The 20,009-nt window shown below is 42.4% G+C and overlaps 1 protein-coding gene and 1 long non-coding RNA gene across 5 annotated transcripts in view; one reads left to right on the forward strand and one right to left on the reverse strand.

Moving 5' to 3' along the window:
• Positions 1 to 2,434, forward strand: part of LOC118493246 — a 14,821-nt gene extending 12,387 nt beyond the window's left edge. Inside the window, exon 3 of the long non-coding RNA XR_004895236.1 lies at positions 2,348 to 2,434. This is a non-coding gene — a long non-coding RNA (uncharacterized LOC118493246). The remainder of the gene's footprint in view (positions 1 to 2,347) is intronic.
• atrnl1a (attractin-like 1a) overlaps positions 1 to 20,009 on the reverse strand; it is a 326,334-nt gene that overhangs the window by 203,165 nt on the left and 103,160 nt on the right. For all 4 annotated transcript variants that reach the window (XM_031315944.2, XM_031315943.2, XM_031315945.2 and 1 more), the window contains 2 exons: positions 14,653 to 14,901; positions 13,858 to 13,995 (listed from right to left, as the gene is read on the reverse strand). In XM_031315944.2, the coding sequence (XP_031171804.1) occupies positions 13,858 to 13,995; positions 14,653 to 14,901 (387 nt within the window). The remainder of the gene's footprint in view (positions 1 to 13,857; positions 13,996 to 14,652; positions 14,902 to 20,009) is intronic.

Here is a 20,009-nt window from a genome sequence, read left to right on the forward strand (position 1 = left end):
ACACGATAGGTAATTTGCTTTGGTCCGAATCAGTTGATGAGATTGTGCAAGTGATTTTCCCTTAGCTCCGTTTCGCTTCCCACCTGGAAAAATCCAAGTGTACCAAAATGCGTCATTACAAACCATGCAAGAATGGTCGGATGTGTCTGGGGCGGGAGCAAGGAAGGAAATACAGGAAAAAGGTCCTGTGTTCTGGACTAGTCATGGATGTGTTAAGAGAACAAGTGCATATTTCTTGCATCTCCATGGTCAAAACCAACTCGTTTCATTTAAATAATCAGACATTGTCATCGAGACCTCGCTCTGCTCTGCCGGTGTCTGTCTCTAACTTTAGCGGCAACTGGTCCGACCACGGAGATGCGAGTGACGGACGATGGGCTTGACCGCAGTCTGTTTCTGCGAGAGAAACACGGCAAGCTGCTACAGTTTGCATGTTCTGCCGCATTCGCAGATTGCAAAGCAGATCTGATTACAGGAGCCATTTGGCTTACACTTGTGGAGTACACATACAGTAGGTGGTGCGGTTCGAGGTCGGATCACGTTCTCACCACAAGTGAACCGCTCCAGAGTTCGACTGAAAGCCTACCGAGACCACCTCATCAAGGAGGTCTTGGTACGCTTGTTTGTTCCACTTTTGGTGCGCATCCGAGTGCGACCGCTGCATTCACACCTGCCCAAAACCGAACTCTAGTGTGATTCAACCAAACTAAACAAGGCAGGTGTGAAAGCCCCCTGACACCACTGCTTGTTCGAAATGATAGCATAGTGATATTAATTGAATGCTGGCGAGCAATACATGAAAGCACTCAAAGAAAGCAAGTCTCAAAGAAAGCAGCTTATTAGAGACAAGACATGAGTCACAGCTGCAGCTGACTGAAGATCAAAAAGAATGCAAAAGCCGCTCAAAATCATATTTACATAACCATTAGTATGCGCGTGTGTGTCTTTTGGTTTTTCTATGCGCCCATATGTTGACCGGGTAGACGCCAGGAATAGAGCCGCCAGCGGGAAGATGACTGTATACTGCCAAGAATTAGAGGTGTGAATCTTCACTGATCTCCCGATTTGATTACGATTATCAATGTCAGTGATTCGATTCGATATCTCAATGCATCACGATGCATCAAATACATTTTTCTATTAAAGTCATATAGGATATTTAATTCATAGCTTTTCAAGCTTCAAAAACAAAACATTCTGCAGTGCTCTAATACTAAATAAATTGGATGCATAAAACTACAGCACTGAGCACATGGCACTTCCTGAATGTGCAAAACATAATATGTAAACAGAAAGGTTGTTAGGCATACATTAAATTGTAAACAGAAATAATACGATTATGGCCCGGCCGATTATCGATGCAGCGTCGTCCATGTCCACGATTCAATGCATCGATTATTTGATTAATTTCGACACCTCTACCAAGAATGCTGGGTACTGGCGCCACAAGGCTCCACAGGTACATAAGCCTACACACATGTTTGAAAGCACAAATACACACACACACACACACAGACACTTAAGACAGCAGGTGAGAGCGGATTTGGCAGCTTCTCCACAGAGAAGACTGAATGGAGTGACTCTGCAGGCAGCATCCCTGTCTGCTCCTCTACTGCTGCTAAAGCTCAACAACTGGCTATGTCTGATCCATCAAACACACACACTCGCGCACACACACACACACACACACACACTCACGAAGCACACTACCCTGCCTGTCCTAGTCTCTGGTTGTTGCTGCTGGGGTGCCAGCTTCTTGCAGAGACAGCACTCAACATCTCTATAGCTCCTGCACTGAACACAGATTCACAAAGAACTCCCACTGTTGCACCCTGCTTAGACACTGTACATCAAAATCTCACAGAGATAGAGAGAGAGAGATGGAGAGAATTGGGGGGGGTGCAAAACAAGATCGGTTGGGACATAAATTTGAAATTTAAATTTATTGTTAAGAGGATAACCCCTTGAGATGAAGCATCTTGTTTTCGAGACCACCCTCACCAGAAAACAACCACATTGGTTGTTTGTTCAAATGTTTTCCTGACAAGCGACCTCTTGTGAGAGTTCATAAATAAAAAGATTCCTGTTTCAACAGCCTGGGTTGTGATAGTCTCACATTGCCAGACCTTCCTCTTCAGCGCCGGATGTCCAAACAGTATTCCGGGATGGGAGAAAAACGTGCTCTGGTTTATTGCCATTTCTTTAAACCTATCACAATCGTCTTGGGGCGGTGAAAAGCGCCGGACGGAGCAACGGCGCCTCTGCAAAACAGCTTCGGGAAGGAACTTGTTTTGGTGGAACATGTTTACGTCCAAAAGTTGTTTTAGTCGTGCAACAGAAAACTCAGTTTGGACAGATAGTAGGGGTGGTATGGTTCATGAATAAACATCCGAACCGCTCAGTTCGCTTGTCTCGGTTCGCTTGTCTCGGTTCGGAGTGTGTGTGCGTCGCAAGGTTCGTCAGTACACTGTTAATGTGCACTAACCACTTACTGCTGTAGTGCCCACTTTCGACACCTGTGTTAAAACGAACGAGGGGGGATGAGCGTGACGAACGCAACACATGGCAGCTGATTGGACTAACGCATCATGTGGGTCTTGCTGCTCCCGAATTTCAAAACAGACTCTAATGGCGTTCGTCAATGTCTCGTTCTGAATACGATCTCGTATTTTACGAAAATACTTCACCGAAACGTGTTTCTGAAAACATTTTAAGCGAGAAATAGGCCATACAGTTGCTGAATCTGTCTGTTTTTTTGATCGACAAAGGTCAGTTTAAAAGATTTTTTAACCATAGTCCTCAGAAATCCAACAGAGTTTAGAACGCCAACGCAAAGAAAGAGGAAGGTGATGGACATCCGGCCGAAAATGAAAAACATCCGGCGGCACCTGAACAATCCCGGAGTAAAACGTTGTTGATATAGACTACAGTTGTCATGACAGGAAAACATGGTAATGTTGCTTTCATTTGAAAAACCGGTCCTCATACCTTAACAACAAAACAGCTCTGTGACCAACACAAATCAAATGTAAATACATATTTCAAGTTACCGCTTGACTTTATTTGTATACATGCACAATCTTTTCCTGAACTTAATCAGTGCCTGAACATAACAAAACAGTTCAATAATGCTCTAGTCACAACAAGAGGACATTGACCAAATTACGCAAAACAACGTGGACGTGATCAGTTCACTTTAAAACGTACTTGCTTTTGCAAATTAGTTGTACATGCATTTCTTGGAGACAGGGTTGTGGTGGGACAGCACCATGACCAACATCACGTTCCTTCCATCTGTGCTGCAGAAAGAGGACAGTCTTAGAAAGAGGACAGTCTTCGGTCACTTGTCCACAAGAGCTTGCTTGGCAGAAAAACATAAATAAGGGACGTTTGAAATAATACAGGTTAAACCTACTAATACTTATATAAAGGTAACATTTACATGCCCATAACCAACACTGGGAAAACAATAATTGCTCTACTGGAAAGAAGAAAGCTGCCCCGAGCTACAAAAGTAACTCCTAACAACATAACTAGAGAAAGAAATTCTCCACAATTTATATCAAGCACTTCTCCCTCTCTCCCTCAATAAATTTATAGCACATCCAGTGATAACTTTTTTAATCTTTTAATCTTGATTTAATCTTATTCTTTTTATTTCCTGTTGGAACAATAAGAGACTGAAGAACACTAGACGTCCTGTCTAGGCCCCACAAGAAACAAGCACTGAACTGAACCTGTAAGAAATTATGAAACCTGAAAAAACAACCTCAAGACCCAACAGCAACCTTTGACTTGTGTTTCTATGCATCACAACAAGCTGAAAGTCCTTAGACAGCTAGAGCGAGCATGTGAGGTAGTGCACAGAGAGAGCGAGAGAGAGCGAGAGCGAGAGAGACAGAGAGACAGAGAGAGAGAGAGAGAGAACAGAGTACAGAGTGAGATGGAGACGGGGGGATGCTGATGTGAATCATCCAAAATTTATGGAAGCAATAAAACTGTTCAGCGTGAGGTGCCGATGGCAGAGGAGCGTTATACGCTGAAGCACTGGGTAGCAAAAGATAACAAGCACAAGAAGAAAGAATACAAGACAAAGTCTTGCCTGGAACACAATTCAGAGGGAAGCATGAGAGCACAGTGCTGGCTGCAGCGTCAGAAAACCAGAGCACATTTGTGAAGGTTTGTAAGATAACTTGATCATTTGCACTAGGGCTGCACAATTAAGGCCAATTTGATCAAAATCGCAATATTGACTAGTGCAATACTGAAATCGCGGGGGGGGGGGGGTGCAATATTTGTTAAAGGCCAAAAATGTCAAACCAAATTAAGTATTGGTACTGCAGAGACGTCCCGGCCTACAAATCCTATCCTACAGACTACAGAGAAAAAATCTTTGTTCGGTACAGATCCTCGCAAAAATCACACTGTAATCATTTCCAGTGTTTCCCATACATAGGGGAGGGTTAGCACCGCCCAGGTAGATTGAGACCCGCCCAGGTAGATAACATCCAAATTAAATTTTTTCCCCAATCAACAATGTATTTTTTGCAGCGCACACAGACCAGCAGCCTCCAGCGGCCTCCAGCGGCCTCCAGCCCCTCCCCTTCGTGAAGTCAAGCTACACGTGCACGACAGCATCAATGCTTGTTAGGATAATTATTTATCAAAGAATGGACAAAATCACTGGAGTTCTCTTAAAAGTTTGTTTACTTGCAGCAAGTAGAGTCAGTTTACAGCACTTCAGCATAAGTACAGAAAGTGACTGAAGATTGTTCACAACAGTGTCTTTTTAAAGGAGCTGGGAGTCAAGTTAGTTATTCGGTTCATGCAATCAGTAGCTTTTCTTCTCATCTCTGGTCAGGCCCGGCATCTCCTCCACATTATGCGCTCTGCCCTCAGGGATACATCATGTGCTCTTTGCAAGGTCACTCAGCTTTCATGATTAACACATGAAAGACAGAAATACTAAAACAGAAATACTAAAACAGCAGTTTGGATGCAAATGGTTTAACAAAGAAACTGAAGCAAAACCGTTCTAAGCATCATTTTTCTAACAACGCTTTACTTCAGGCTCAGCGGCTCGTTAGTAGTAGCACGCTGCTGATGGTCTTGCAGTGGGATTAACCAGTGGTGGGAGAGGTACTGAATCTCAGTACTTAAGTAAAAGTACAAATAACCAGGGACATATTTACTTTAGTAAAAGTAGAAGTACACAATGACAACCCTACTTAAGTAATAAGTACCTGATTTTAAATGTACTTTAAGTATTAAAAGTAAAAGTACTTGCATAACGATTTATTCACTTAATCCTATTTGCATACTACCATTTTAAATGGTAATATGCAAATAAGAAAAAAAAGTTGGTTAGTTGGTGAGTTTGCACCTTGGTCAGTGAGGGCACTGTGTCTAGCAACCTGTGATTTACAAAGGGTGCTGAGCTTCGACAATATCCATACTGTCCACTACCACAAACAAGGCCTGGCTTTTAAAAAAAAAAAACGGTTTTATTTCCTTTAACCATGGGAGCAGAAGCAAATAAAGTGTGTGAAGCAGCAGAAATAGGGAGGTGGATGTGAAGAGGTCCAGCCAAATAAATAAGATATGAACGCGTCTTACTCTGCCTGGCGGAAGTAAGAGAGAGAAATAGATGGCAACTATGATTTAAAAACGGGAATAATAAAAACAACATTTTCATTTTCACTTTTACCGGAAGCTGTATTACCGAGGGTCAGCGGCGCTGTGCCCGGGCTCTGGAGCACTGGAGCCGGCTTGGAAGCCAATGAAGGATCGGCGGTGCCCCGTATATATCTATGGCAACCAAACTTCACTGGTGAGACAAACGTGTGACGGTCAGGAAGACGTTTTGGCAGGGGGGAAATCTGATCAGAAAATGTAACAGAACCTTGTAGAAATGTAGTGGAGTAGAAAGTATAGATAATTGCTGCAAAATGTAACAAAGTAAAAGTCAAAAGTATGCACTATTGATTCTACTTAAGTAAAGTACAGATATGTGAAAAATGTACTTAAAGACTAACTCTCGCCAAAATGCAACCTAGGGTCTTTTTGTGAATGTACCCGAGTCAACCTTTCATTTAAAAGCATATTTAGGACGGAATCGCCACTTTTAAGATTTACCCTATTTTCGTTTTTCAGTCAAATTGCCTTTTGAATGGGAGTGCTAGGGGCACTTTTATGCTAGCCTCAAAATAGCTATTTTTAAAACACGAAGAAGGCTCGACACAACATGAAACTTTGCTCCAAGTATCACCAGGGGCTCTACACCTTAACGAAAGCATTGACAACATTGTTTGTGTACACAGAGTTTACTAAAAAGAAAGGTTTTGAACAACTCACTGTAGCTGTTGTTCTTCCGGTCGCCGTCTATCAAGCCAGTCAAAAATAGTCGAGGGAGGAGAGTAAAGATGGAAAGCTCCTAAAGCTTAGTTCCATATAAATGCACGGATAATTCGTTGTTTTGTCGTTAGTGAAACAAAATATTGACCTTGTAGTTGAAAAAGGAGCCTCATATAAGAATGACATTTCCTCCTATGGAGTACGTTCATTCGCATTCGGATATCGCCTATTTTTGACTGGGAAAATGGCGGATTCTTAGTGTTTTAAAAATAGCTATTTTGAGGCTAGCATAAAAGTGCCCCTAGCACTCCTATTCAAAAGGCCATTTGACCGAAAAACGAAAATACGGTAAATCTTAAAAGTGGGGATTCCGTCCTTAATATGCTTTTAAACTCGGGTACATTCACAAAAAGACCCTAGGTTGCATTTTGGCGAGAGTTACGCTTCAAGTACAGTAACGAGTATAAGTATTTGTACTTTGTTACATTCCACCACTGGGATTAACTGTATTAACAAACCGTAGAAACGCCGCGGCCGCACCGCTGTGAAAGCTCCCTGAACGTCATTTATCAGAGTTCGGTTGTTACCCCTGTCTGCGCCAGTCTCCTCCACTCCATATCTTTATAATGGAGCTAACCGGAGCTAACCGCTAACGGAGAGATCTTCAGATGAGATCTTAATGAATGCAACAAGGACAGGTATAGTAGCCTACACGGATTAAAACACTTAAAAAAAAATTAACAATCTTCCAATAAATAAATAAATAATTAACTTTAGATAGCCTTAGTCTTATATGATTCAACAGGAATTAGGAGGAGACAGTGTTGAGATTTTTAATAACATGTAACTTTCTGTATGGATCATAGTATAAAGGTTTAGTTACATGTAATAGTCTATTTGGGCTCTGGGTAATCAGGTATTTTATCTGCTGAACCATAACATTTGACAAACCAACCAGATTTAATTGACAAAGCACTTAATGGCTACACTTAAATCTGTATCAGCTTTTAGTCTGTTATGTTTAATAGGGGTGGAACGGTACATGTATTCGTATTGAACCGAAACGGTACGGGCGTCTCGGTTCGGTACATGAATTTACACGGAGAATACACGGTATAAAAATAAATAAAACTCGCATGCAAATGAATTAATGTAATGTGGAACTACTGTTACATACGTGTGTCTTAGGGACACCTAATCTGTAGCCCCGCCTTAGCTCTGAAGCTCCCAAGCTCCGCCTACATGTCCAGTCGGTCCAGTGAGTCCTTATATATATATATATATATATGTCAATGAGTGAGTCCACACGAAGCAAACTAGTCCCTTCCATATACAACCAAACATGGCTGTATCCCTTCTCGCCTCGACCACAAATGGCTTCCAGGCCAATTTGCTTCGCTGTTTGCTCCGCTGTTTGCTCCACTTTTAGCTCCGCCGTTAGCTGTTAGCTCCGCCGTTAGCTTCGCTGTTTGCTGCTAGCTCCGCTGTTAGCGTGTGAAGCTAACGCCACAATTCGCCAACTGCTCTTTGTAACCGAAGCTGCTCTTTTAACACCCCTGTTCTGTGCATTCACATATGAGAACAGCGCTTGTCTCCCATATCACACTACTAGCTGATTGTCTTATTTAGTTTACAAGTTCCAGATGGAGTCTGGAGATGATGTGGGGTAGCATTGCCTACTTATTGTTTACTGTTTACATCTTACTTTATATGCTTCAGGCTGTTGCAGCTAGCTCAGGGGAGAGACTGGATGACACTAGGTGGTACAGCCTGAGACATGCACCATAAAAAAAATTGCCTTCTGCATTTTTGTTATGCTTTTCCCTCCATTGTACCGAACTTATCTGTGATGTCTGAACCCGAGGTATGAACCGAACCGTGACTTCAGTGTACCGTTCCACCCCTAATGTTTAATATGTAAATAGTTATTTATTTCAAAAGTATCTGTTATTGTTATGTAGCCTAGTCATTGTTTTCAATAAATAGTTGATAAACTTTCGTTTGACTAGTTTTTACTGAACCCAGCAATCACGTGCCGCGCCGTCACATCCTGCGCCACCCACCACCACAAGTACATTCTCATGGGGAAACACTGATTTTAATTTTTTATATTTTTCAATGAAAACGAGAATGACACAAAAATGATCATTCCCTCCAATATCGTGAAGCATGTCGCAATCGCAATATCAGTCAAAATAATCACAATTAGATATTGTCCTCATATCGTGCAGCCCTAGTTTGCACACAACAAACCAGAGGACTGTGAGAAGTCGGCCGTTTTCATTACTCATTGCCAGAACCTTAATCTTTCGGATTTGGGTCTGGATTTCCAGGCTAACCACGCAGACAAAACACATGCACTTTAGAAACTCTGTATAAGCCAATAAATCGGGTTTTGTCCAGCAAATTCAACGCATGTTAAGTAGGTTTCTCGTCCCTTCACCTCATAAAAATACAAATTACACAATATTTTAAAATATATATATATATATATATATAAATAAAACATATCACAATAGAACACAATAGAGCACACAGATTACAGAGATTTGGGTTAAATACTTGACTAAATATCACTGTATGTATTTTAAAAACTACCATACGCAAAACATTTTCAAACAGCTTCACTTCTGATCATCGTTCCTGCAGTTCTGCTGGAGATGCATCGGCAGAAGAATTGGTTTTTTGTTTAGCGAAGGATTTAACCCATTGATTGTCCAGATAACCACCTCAACACTAGATGAGTGTGTCAATGTTCCCTATTAGGCTGTATTGTTCATTTTCAAGAGTTTGTATTGACATTTTTTTTTTTTTTAACTTGATCACGATCAACAATCTATACTGAAATCAGAAACACGTAACCTGGCTTCTATTCTTTATAGATTTATCTTTGGGATTACTGCATGAATTGCATGATTAGTGCATGAAATGGGGAAAACTGCAGACCACAAATTCCCAGAGCCAAAGGTGACATCTTCAAATTGCTTTTTAAGTCCGAGCAACAGTACAAAACCTGACAGTATCTCATTTACAATTATATAAAACTGAAAAAAAGCACAATATCCTCACATTTGAGAAAATGTACCCAGTGAATGTTTAATATTTTTTAGGGCTGGGATGATATGCTGTTGTCCCGACTTTGATTCTTTCACGATACGTGGCTGCAGAATGGATTTGTATTGCGATTTTCATTTATTGCAATTTGATAGTATTGAGTATTGTGATTTTCTTTTCCTTCTTTAACAAAAACAAAAGTTGAATAATACACTTATAAAATATATATAAAATATAGCATGAAGCATTTAAAAAAACTAATAGTTTTCTAAGAAGAATGTACATCCCATGTCAGTCAGTCTGACATTTATTTCATTTCTAAAGAAGAACATCACATGGATTTTCTGCATTTTTTTGCTTTCGGCCTGTTTTGCTGGAAACGGTTATGATGGGAGTCGCCGTCAGTGGTACTGCATTAACAGAAAATATTTAGGTGAATCATTGGTGATGAAAAAAAATAATATCGATTGTAGGGGAAAAAAAAACAAAACATCGATTTTAAAAAAAATTGTCGCAAAAAAAAACAACACACAATACATGCGTGAATCGATTTTTTTCCCCCACCCCTAATATTTTTGCTAGATAAATGACCAATGAATGCCTTCAGCACTGAACACAAGCAGCACAAGCTGACCACTATCAGTTCAAGAGGGGTATCTTGTGGTATCTACCTTGCCCCATGACTAAACATTCTATTGTTGAGGAGGCAGAGCCTCTGTAACACCCTGACAGAGACACATAAATCCACTGTAAGTCTCTCCTTATCCTCAAGCACCCCTGTTTACGTGCCATTAAGCAAACCACAAACCACACAGCCAATCAGTGACACAACTGTGGCTGCACTACTTCCAGGTGCGAATGTTTCCATCTGCAAAGCGAGCAAGTTCACTCCAGTACAAGCCCTTCCCAGTGATAAAATGGGATGTTTAGAAAGCATCAGTGTGTCTCTCCGCTGTAATAAATACCAGACGCGAAATCAACAGAACAAAGACTCCCAGGACGTGAATAAAAACATGCCGGTTTCCCGTCAGCCCCTGAAATGCATGTTCTCCTCTGAGGGACTAAAAGTCTAAACAGACATCAGACATGTTGTCAGCCGCAGCTCTGAAGGTTGGCTCGGGTGCATTCGATTTGGTATGGGTGCAGGACAAGGTGAACGCTACATTCAGAGAAAAGGGACGCTAATGCCCACACACACACACACACACACACACACACATACACACACACACCTATCTTTGTGGGGACCCGTCATTGACATAATGCATTTCCTAGCCCCTTACCCTAACCTTAACCATCACAACTAAATGCCTAACCTTAACCCTTACCCTCACCCTAACCATAACCTAATTCTAACCCTAATCCTAAAACCAAGTCTTAACCCTCAAACAGCCCTTTATACTTGTGAGGTCCAGCATTTTGGCCCCACAAAGCTGTCTGGACCCTACAAGTATACTGTATTCCCGGTTTTTGGACCCCACAAATGTAGTTAAACAAGAATACACACACACACACACACACACACACACACACACACACACACAATTTGACAAGGTTAGTTAATCATTTGTCACAGGGACAGGGGAACGGACAGACTCCCCTTCTCCTCTGTCTGTCCTCCATCTCTTCCTCTCTATTTATCCCCCCATCTCCTCCTCCATTCCTTCGTCGTCTCCCTATCCAAGGGCAACTGTCCTTTTTCACCGACATTAACCTTGTACATCTCCCTACATGGTTTCATCTGTTTTTCTTTCTGCATCTGCCTGTCTTTATCTCCGCTTCCTCCTCCCTCGCTCCATCTCCCCCAATGCCTCTCTCACACCCTTCCATCCTCTTTACAACCCTATGAGCAGAGGCCTTCTCCCCCCCCCCCCCACCCCCACCCCCTGGTAGGCACAAAGCTGTCTCTCTATCATTCAGCCCTCTTATCGGCAACACATCATTGCCTCCCAGCCATTTAGCCCAAGGTAAATCTAGTGGTCCTTTTTAGAACGGAGATAGAAAGAAGGATGAATGGATTGATGGACAAATGAACAGAGGGGTGAATTTACTGTAAGAGGGAATGACAGAAGTGTAGAGGAAGTAAACAAGGTGCAGTCAGTGTAGCCAAGAGAGAGGAGAGGAGAGGAGAGGAGAGGAGAGGAGAGGAGAGGAGAGGAGAGGAGGACGGAAATGAACCACAAGTGAGGAGAGGAAAGGAAAGTTGACAAAACGGGAAGAATGGGGGGGGGAGGAGAGGACACAAAAGGGAAAAGGAAAGAAAAGAAGGGATTGAAGAGGAGAGGAGAGGGGAGTAAAGCTAAAGAAATAGACAAAAAAGAGAGCAGAAGAAAAGTAAGAAGGGAAAAGAAGATGAGAGGTAAGAAAAAGAAAGGGGATGAGAGAAGGGGCTCTGGAAGAGAAGAGAGGAGGAGAGGAGAAGAAAGGAAAGACTAAAGAATGATTGAAAGAAAGGAAAGAGATTGATACATTTAACAAATATAGCATGAACCATAATAGGAAAGGAGCCATAAGCGAGGTGTCAGGAATGGAACATGTGGGGAGAGAAACAGCGGGAGAATGTGGCCAGGGGACGGTAAAGAGAGCATAGGAAAAAGCCGGAATAAGACAGAGAGACAGGCTGGGGTGAAAAGAGAAATATTGCAAAGAAAGCCAAAGTAGAAGAGAGAGTGCATCAGAGGCTGTCCTGTACGGCGTGCGACGAGAGGCGTACATCTATCAGAGCGGGGCGCTCGCTGTGAAAAACCGCCAGGGACGGAGACGCCAGTCAACTCAGGAAATAAGAAAATGATTAAGAGCGATTTAATGTCGCGCCGCCGCCGCCAAGCCAAAACGCACATCTGTCACCGCGAGACTGATGTTACCGCACCGCCCTCTCACTTCTCTCCTCACTCACACTCCGGCAGTCCCCCGCTCGTTCATTACACTCTCCCGTCTTTGATGTTGTTTCCCATCGAGGCTCGTATCATATACCTTCCCACGCCGAGCCTCCTGAGCCCGCCAATCACACCCCCTTTTTTTTTTTTTTTTTTCCTGTGGCTTCTGCTTTGTGTCATCCGACTCACACACACACACACATAATCTGTTGTTAACAATTCCAGCTACGGGAGTTAATATGATTACTTCCATGTGAAGCAAAACAAAAAGGTGCTGACAAGCAGATCCCAAGCAGAAAAAAATATGGCTACACATGAAGCATGTGTGCATCTTTGTGAGCCTTCATCACCTACTGCGATCTTTTTGGCGTGAGAGTACGGCGTGAGTAAGCGTATGAATGTATACTACTATGCACTAGAAGCACCTGTCCCATTATGTGTATGTGAGGGTACGGTTTGTGGAAGGCTATGGCGTGTGCGTATGAACGTATACTTCAAGGCACCAGAAGGAGTAGCACTTAAATTTCGTTGTGACAATGTTTTACAATGTTTTACAATGACAAATAAATGATTCTGATGATTCTTCAGCACCGTGTTTCTCTAAGTCAGACCTCTCCGCAGTTCACTAGGAACGCCAAGAAATGGAAGCAGAGACTCAACTGAGCCTGCTGCTCCCTCGCTGTCTGCAGACCACAATCCTTTCCAAACTAAAAGGCCTGCGTGTAGTTTGCCTTCTCACTGCTCTGCTGAACCCAAAGCTCAACAAAAAAAAAAAACCCAAAGCCTGCACTCACAGCTTTAAAACACTGCCCCCATCAGGTCGGTTGTGTCTATTGCAGTGTTGCAGACTGCCTGCAGCAGTTTATACATGCTTTTAAAGGCTCATTATTTCTTTATAAGCAAATCAGAGCAAGAAGTGAAGTGAAGTGAAGGCGACACGTGGCTTAGAATGGAAGAATTCATCCGAAACACACTGGAGAAATCTTTAACTTTAGTTACTTCTGTCTATAATTGAGCTCTAGAAACTTTTTTTTTTCTTACAGCAAACTTTGTTTCTCAGAGAAATCAACTAGGGCTGCTAAGATTACATCGATTAATTGATTAGCTGTGTCCACTATTAAATTAATCGGCAACTATTTTGATAACCGATTAATCTGTTTGAGAATTTCTTTTTTATGAGCAATTCTCTGATTCCAGCTTTCTAAATGTGAATATTTTCTAGTTTCTTTACTCCTCTGTGACTGTAAAATGAATAGCTTTAAGTTTTTTTTCACCACTTTTTTTTATATTTCATAGACCAAACAACTAATCGATTAACGGAGAAAATAAGGGACAGATTAATCGACAAGGAGATAATCGTTGGTTGCTGCCCTTTTTTTAAATGAGGGTCTCAGTACCTCTATTTTCAAAAAATTCACATTGTTGCAGTAGAAAAGAAAATTGAGACTGCGGATTTTTCTTTTTTACTTGTTTTAAAAAAAGGGTTAACTTTAAGGACTCATATTGCAGACACATTTTGCAGATCACGACAAAAAAGAAGCCCAAGGTAAAGCCTCGTGACCTCTGCACTCACCGGTGCACTTTCCTCCGTTGGTGGGGTCGCCATAGTAACCGGGCATGCAGCTCTGGCAGTGCATCCCCGCCGTCAGGTTCCCGCAGTGCTCGCACACGCTGCCGTTCACACACCTGCTGTGGCCATTACACTGACACGCTGCGAGGAAATTACACACAAACACAAGACACACTCAGCTGGTAGTTTATAAGGTAGGACAAGTGCAATAAATCCTATACCTTCATTAGGATTATCATCAGGGTGCGATTTGCCGGGGGGTGGGGGGGGGGGGGATTTTCCTAGATATACCTGCCTCGCTGAATTATTTTTATCCCCAGTGGAGACAAAATCTACCCTCTGAAGGGTATGTGATAATGTGGGGCTATTTTAATTCCAAAGGCCAAGGGAACTTTATCAGGATGCATAGTATCCTGGATCCATGAAATAACTGGCCTTTAAAAATAAAACTCTGCCTGCCTCTATGGGAATTTAACATAGGGGTGTACTGACTTATGCCCCCTGTATTTTAAGGAAGAACATTTATTTATTTACAATACGTTATTCATTCACAAAGAAAATCCTTAAGTCCTTAAAGGTTGGATTTCTCCTAATTTTTTTAATTAAGGCATTAAGATCAATTTCCAAAAGATGATTTTTTTTTATTCCTCTTTTTAGTCAACTTTAGCATGGGTTCATCAACTTATGAGTGCCACTGTATGTTCAGTTTTCTGTTGAGAGGTGCAGACAGAAAACCCCAGACAGAGAGAAACTATTCATTTTTATTCAACTGCGGGTGACAGAATGTGGTTCACACACCGGGACATTGGATGAAGGCCCAGTTGTAGCCTCTATCAGACGAGCAGAGGCTCTGATCCAGCACCATGTCTCTGTCTCGTAGTCTGTCTCGGTCTCGGGGCCCGGCCCTGGCGACTGCGGGCTTCAGAGGGCCTCGGTAGGACCCCTCCATGCAGACACCCCTGCCGGTGTTACTGGGATCACCGCACCAGCCGCACTCCGTCCTCTCCAAACACTCGGCACACGTCCTCAGACCGGAACAGTTCTGGGCTGCAGAAGGGATGTGAGACAGGAGAGGAGACAAGGAATCAAAAGAGAGTTCAACTGTTTGTAAAGTGAAGGGAGGAAACGTCTGATTAGGTTTCTGGTTTTGTTCACAAATGGAAATACAAACTGATACCATTTTACTGGAGTATAAAGTTAGTTGTAATACTTTTTCTATCTTTGATAACTGTCCACGACAACATCAAATGGCCTCTTTACTTCCGGGTCAAACAGTGGTGTAGTCTACGTGATACGCAGGTATACACAGTAACCCACTAAGAAAGCTCCAGGATTTCCATATACTCACTTAAAAATGCCCAATGACACGCAACAACATACTTTCCATTATATTTTTCATATATTTTAAATTGTCATCTGTGTTTTCCTTTGCATAGGCTAAATAACGGTATTTCCACCGTAAATTGGTGCATTGAAGTGTCAGAATGCAGGAAATGAAGTCTTTGATGCTCAACATTTTCCTGAGGGAGGACACCCAGACGCCCCACTTTGATATGTCCATTATGGTCCATATATTTATATAGTACAGTATACCCTCTAAAATACATTAGACTACATCACTGGGGTCAAACCCGAAAGTAGCGAAGCAGAAATTGTTCGCAAATGCTCAAACTTACCGAGGAACAAAACCCATAGCAGTGTTTTCAGTTTGTCACTGCCTTTCAAAAAGTCTTTTAAATGTCCGTTACAAATAATGATTCAGGTCATTGGGCTGTTGTCTGTTTCAGACAACAGCAGCTACAGTCTGGTGTTGGAATCCTCTCCAGTGAAATACAGTCACACTTTTACACCGTTTAGCTGTCAGCATTTTAACCGTGTTTACACCAGCTGTTAGCTAACGGTAGGCTAACGTTACCTGCTGCTAAGTGTAGTGTTGAGTAGCGTCCCGTGCGGCGATGTTTCAGTTCCCTCTAACGTCCGTTTTTGGAGCATCAGGGAGAAGCGTAGGCATTTAAGTGGCACCTAAATAAGGCACCGAAATCCACGTTGCTATTCGGTCCGGTAGAGAACGGTCATTAAGACACCGCTGCAACAGTTGCTGATAGGATGGGTTAAATGTGGAGTCTGATTCTCACTACGTTGTGCTGTGCATATACATGTATGTGACAATAAATAATAAAACTAAATGTATGCAAATACATCAAACAGAAGCTATATCTGCATTTCTGCTATGTCTTAACACATGGAAGTAAAGCATCTTTAAGGCCTATTCTGACCACCGTCTGTCCTTCAGACTGTACTATAGTTAATCCAAACAGCTTCGAGCTAAGCATAAACCCAATAAACAGGTCCAGTGATATAATCTACCTTCCTCCTCTAATATACTTAGCGCCTTTTGTTCTCACCTTTTCTTTGACCCTCAACATTTAGAAAGAGAATGACTTTTGTTTCCCACAGCATTCCACGTGTTGAGAAAATGCATTTGTATTCATAAAAGTGGACGTGACATTCAAAAACACTCACTGGTGCAAATTAAAAATGACACTTTTTTTTTATGGTATGGCATTCAATACACAATCGCCATACTGAAGCCCTTTTTGTTCCCTGAATGTGGCGATAAGTGACAAGAATAAAAAAATCAAGTGGAAGAAGCCGGCCTTCCAAAGTTAACTCTACAGCTTGTTATGCTCGTTTTCAGCATCAACTCGTCTTCCTGTCATGATAAATTTGAGGCCCTGTTTACACGACAACGCTCGCGGGTGAAAACGACAAAATATTATCCTATAAAAATATTTTATGTTTTAAAAGACGGCGTTTTGGGGCTTAGGCTATGTTTAGGTGGAAACGATCTGAAGAGAAAACGCAAAAGTGGCGTTGCGTTCTCACTTTCTATTCCGCGTTTAGACGAGAGTTTTGGGGGGGAAATCTGCGGCTAGGTGGCACTGCCACACAACACCACCAAGGCCACGCGCCTACATAGAACCTTCCTTGTACTTCTCTCCTTAGTAGCGCCAAACCAAAACATGGCGAAGCGAACGACAAAAGCTGACAATTTTGTCTGGAAAGACGAGGAGGTGGAGTTGCATGTTTGTCTGATGACGACCGGCACAGTCGACCGTGACAAGCCACAGCACAGCACCCACGGGAGCACTACCAATATCCTGAGCCTCGCAGCCCTCAGCCGCTGCTTGAGAGAGAGAGGCAGCGGGCAGAGGAGGCTGAAGCAGACCCTCCTCTGCCCGCTGGCCGCTGCCACTCGCTCTCTCTTTCTCTTCATCTGCAACGTTGTAGCCTACTCTGGCTCAAATTAATAGCCTACATATGGTCATTGAACTATAACAACCTTATCCACATTGTCGAAATCATTAAATATTGAGCCATTACATGTATTGAAAATCTTTTAGATAACAGGAGCCTATAATTTATGTAGCCTACTCCGTAACAACGGACTACCTGGACGCCTTTTTCTCGTCTCTCTCCACAGCGCTGTCTTCAGACTTTTGCGTTTTTACCCTTTAGACGGTAACGCGATGGTGGAGCGTTTAAGATTTCCACTCTGGAGGGTGGTTTCACTTTTTTGCGTTTTTAAGCCCCAAAAGAAAGGCACATCCGATAAAATATTTTGTCGTTTTCACCCGCGAGCGTCATCGTGTAAACAGGGCCTTGAAAATGCAAAACAGTGAAACCACCCTCCAGAGTGGAAATCTTAAAAACGCTCCACCGTCGCGTTCCCGTCTAAAGGGTAAAAACGCAAAAGTCTGCTCACGTTACATAAATCAAAATATAGAGTGATTACTCGCCCATGGCCACTCCGCCGTTGGGTATCCACAGCCTGCCTATACTTTGTCCAGATGGCTTTCAGCTTTGATGATGACTTTTACAGACAGCGTCTTTCTCGTGTGGATATGACGTCCCTCCAGGTACAGGATACTGCTGAAGACATTCGGTCCATATGTCTATATATTTTGACTGGCAGGACTCCCAATCCACGCCCTGTTGTGCCACCTCCTCGTCTGTCCAGACAAAATTGTCAGCTTTTGTTGTTCCCTTCGCCATGTTTTGGTTTGGCGCTACTAGGGAGAGAAGTAGAAGGAAGATTCTAGGCAGGCGCGCAGACTTGGTGGTGTTGTGTGGCAGTGCTAGGGCTGGGCGATATGGAGAAAATCAGATTATGGAGATATTCTTGTCCTAATACCTCGATGTCGATATTGTGGCGATATTATAAGGTTGACAATTGGTGCTTTAACAAAATATCTTCACAATGAGATTTAAGATAAATAATCTTCAGTAATGTAGATATGACTTAGTGGGTAAAGGTAAAAATAATAGAAGAGCTAGAAAAGTTTAGTAAGTTCAGAAAAGTACATCACTTTACTGTAATGCAGCCTTTAAAACCAGGAAAGGACGACACTTACAGCCATTTACAATATTACGATTTCCAAAATCTAAGATGATATCTAGTCTCATATCACGATATCAATATAATATCGATATATTGCCCAGCCCTAGGCAGTGCTTCACACTACTACCTACCCGCATGGTGTGCATACTACATCGAATTTCACACACTTTTGCGTCACCATATGCACGCAGATTTCCCCCCCCCCAAAACGCTCGTCTAAACGCGGAATAAAAAGTGAGAACGCAACGCCACTTTTGTGTTTTCTCTTCAGAACGTTTCCGTGTAAACATAGCCTTAGTCTACAAAGCGAGGGTGGGAATACACACATGCTCGCAGAGAAAGAGAGAAAGGTAAAACTCTGTGGGTATCTTGGGGCGCCGCGGGAAACCAAAAGGTTGAGGAGTTATCCGAGGTGTTGTTTCTTTTAGCCCGGCGAGGCGATTGAAATGCAGCGTCAAGTCAAATTTGCATTTTCACCAGATTTTGCTGCCCTTTTGAACACGAGCCATTTCCATAAGCCACAGATGTTCTAGCTGAACATGTATCTCTTTCTCCCTGCTGGCTAGCTCTGCTGGAACCGTCCTCTGCATGTGTGTTTGCAGGCTCCCTCGTTGCATTATTCAACGGTAGCAATGCTGATTCATTTGTTCTCTCTGCCCCTTTATAATTACAAACTTCTTCTCTCGCTCTCTCAGATTCACTCTTTATCTTCACATCGCCACATTTTTATCCTGCTCTTTTGGATCTTTTTTTTCTGTCTATTCCCTAATAGACATTAGACACAATCTTCCCCTCTTGTGCTCTTCCAGCGCTGCTTTCTTCACTGCTATACCCTCGTCTCCCTCATTTCCTGTCATTTTGATTTAATTTGCGTTTCTTCTGGATGACTCTAACACACTTTGGGCATAAATGAAATGGGATGGGACCCTACTTTTTCTTCATCTCCTCTGTTCATCTCTCCCCTACTGTGTTCCTCCCTCCAGTTTTTAATTCTTTTATTCCTCCTCTGAAAACACTGTTTCTTCACTTGAGTCAATAGTTCAAAGACTCAGAGTATCCCTAATCCTCCACACCATAGGGTTTCTTCTGCTAGAAAAGCACATATTTATATACCCCAGAGCTGTTTTAATATCCAATAAACATACCAGGCCTGTTTATCATTTTCAAATATGATTCAAATTGCAGGAAATTGGTAGCCGCTCTTTGTAAACCCTACACTTTTCATGTGCCAAACCTTCACATTTTAATACCACAAAATAGATTACTTGTCTTTGATTTAATAGATCCAATATGCAGCCATTTTGTGGCAGCCATTTGTGTCCCTCCACGTCAGGTTATTAGACTTGCAGCGGCAGCACAATTTTTGCCTCGCTCATTATGATCGAGCGATGCTCAAAAGGCATTTACTTAACTCCCCTTAACATGAACCCCGTTTACACTCTGCACTGCCATTGGTCGGTCGGTCCATCTATCTATCCATCTATCTATCCATCTATCTATCCATCTATCCAGTTGTTAATGCATTTATACAGTTCAGGAGTTTTAGGAGTCTGCATTGAGGGTAAGATTACCAGATCCAACCAAATGTGGGACAAAGAGTATGTGTGGGACAATGTGGGACCCCCATTACCAATGCTGAAAGGTAGTCTAAAATGTTAATGTTGGCTCTATACACTCTAAAAGTATTGTTTTTTAAATTGACTCTGGTGGGTTTAGCGTTAGCGACCTCAGAGCTGTTTTTAGTGAACCAAAT

The sequence above is a fragment of the Sander lucioperca genome, chromosome 15 (assembly GCF_008315115.2).
Source record: "Sander lucioperca isolate FBNREF2018 chromosome 15, SLUC_FBN_1.2, whole genome shotgun sequence".
Classification (NCBI taxonomy): Eukaryota; Metazoa; Chordata; class Actinopteri; order Perciformes; family Percidae; genus Sander; species Sander lucioperca.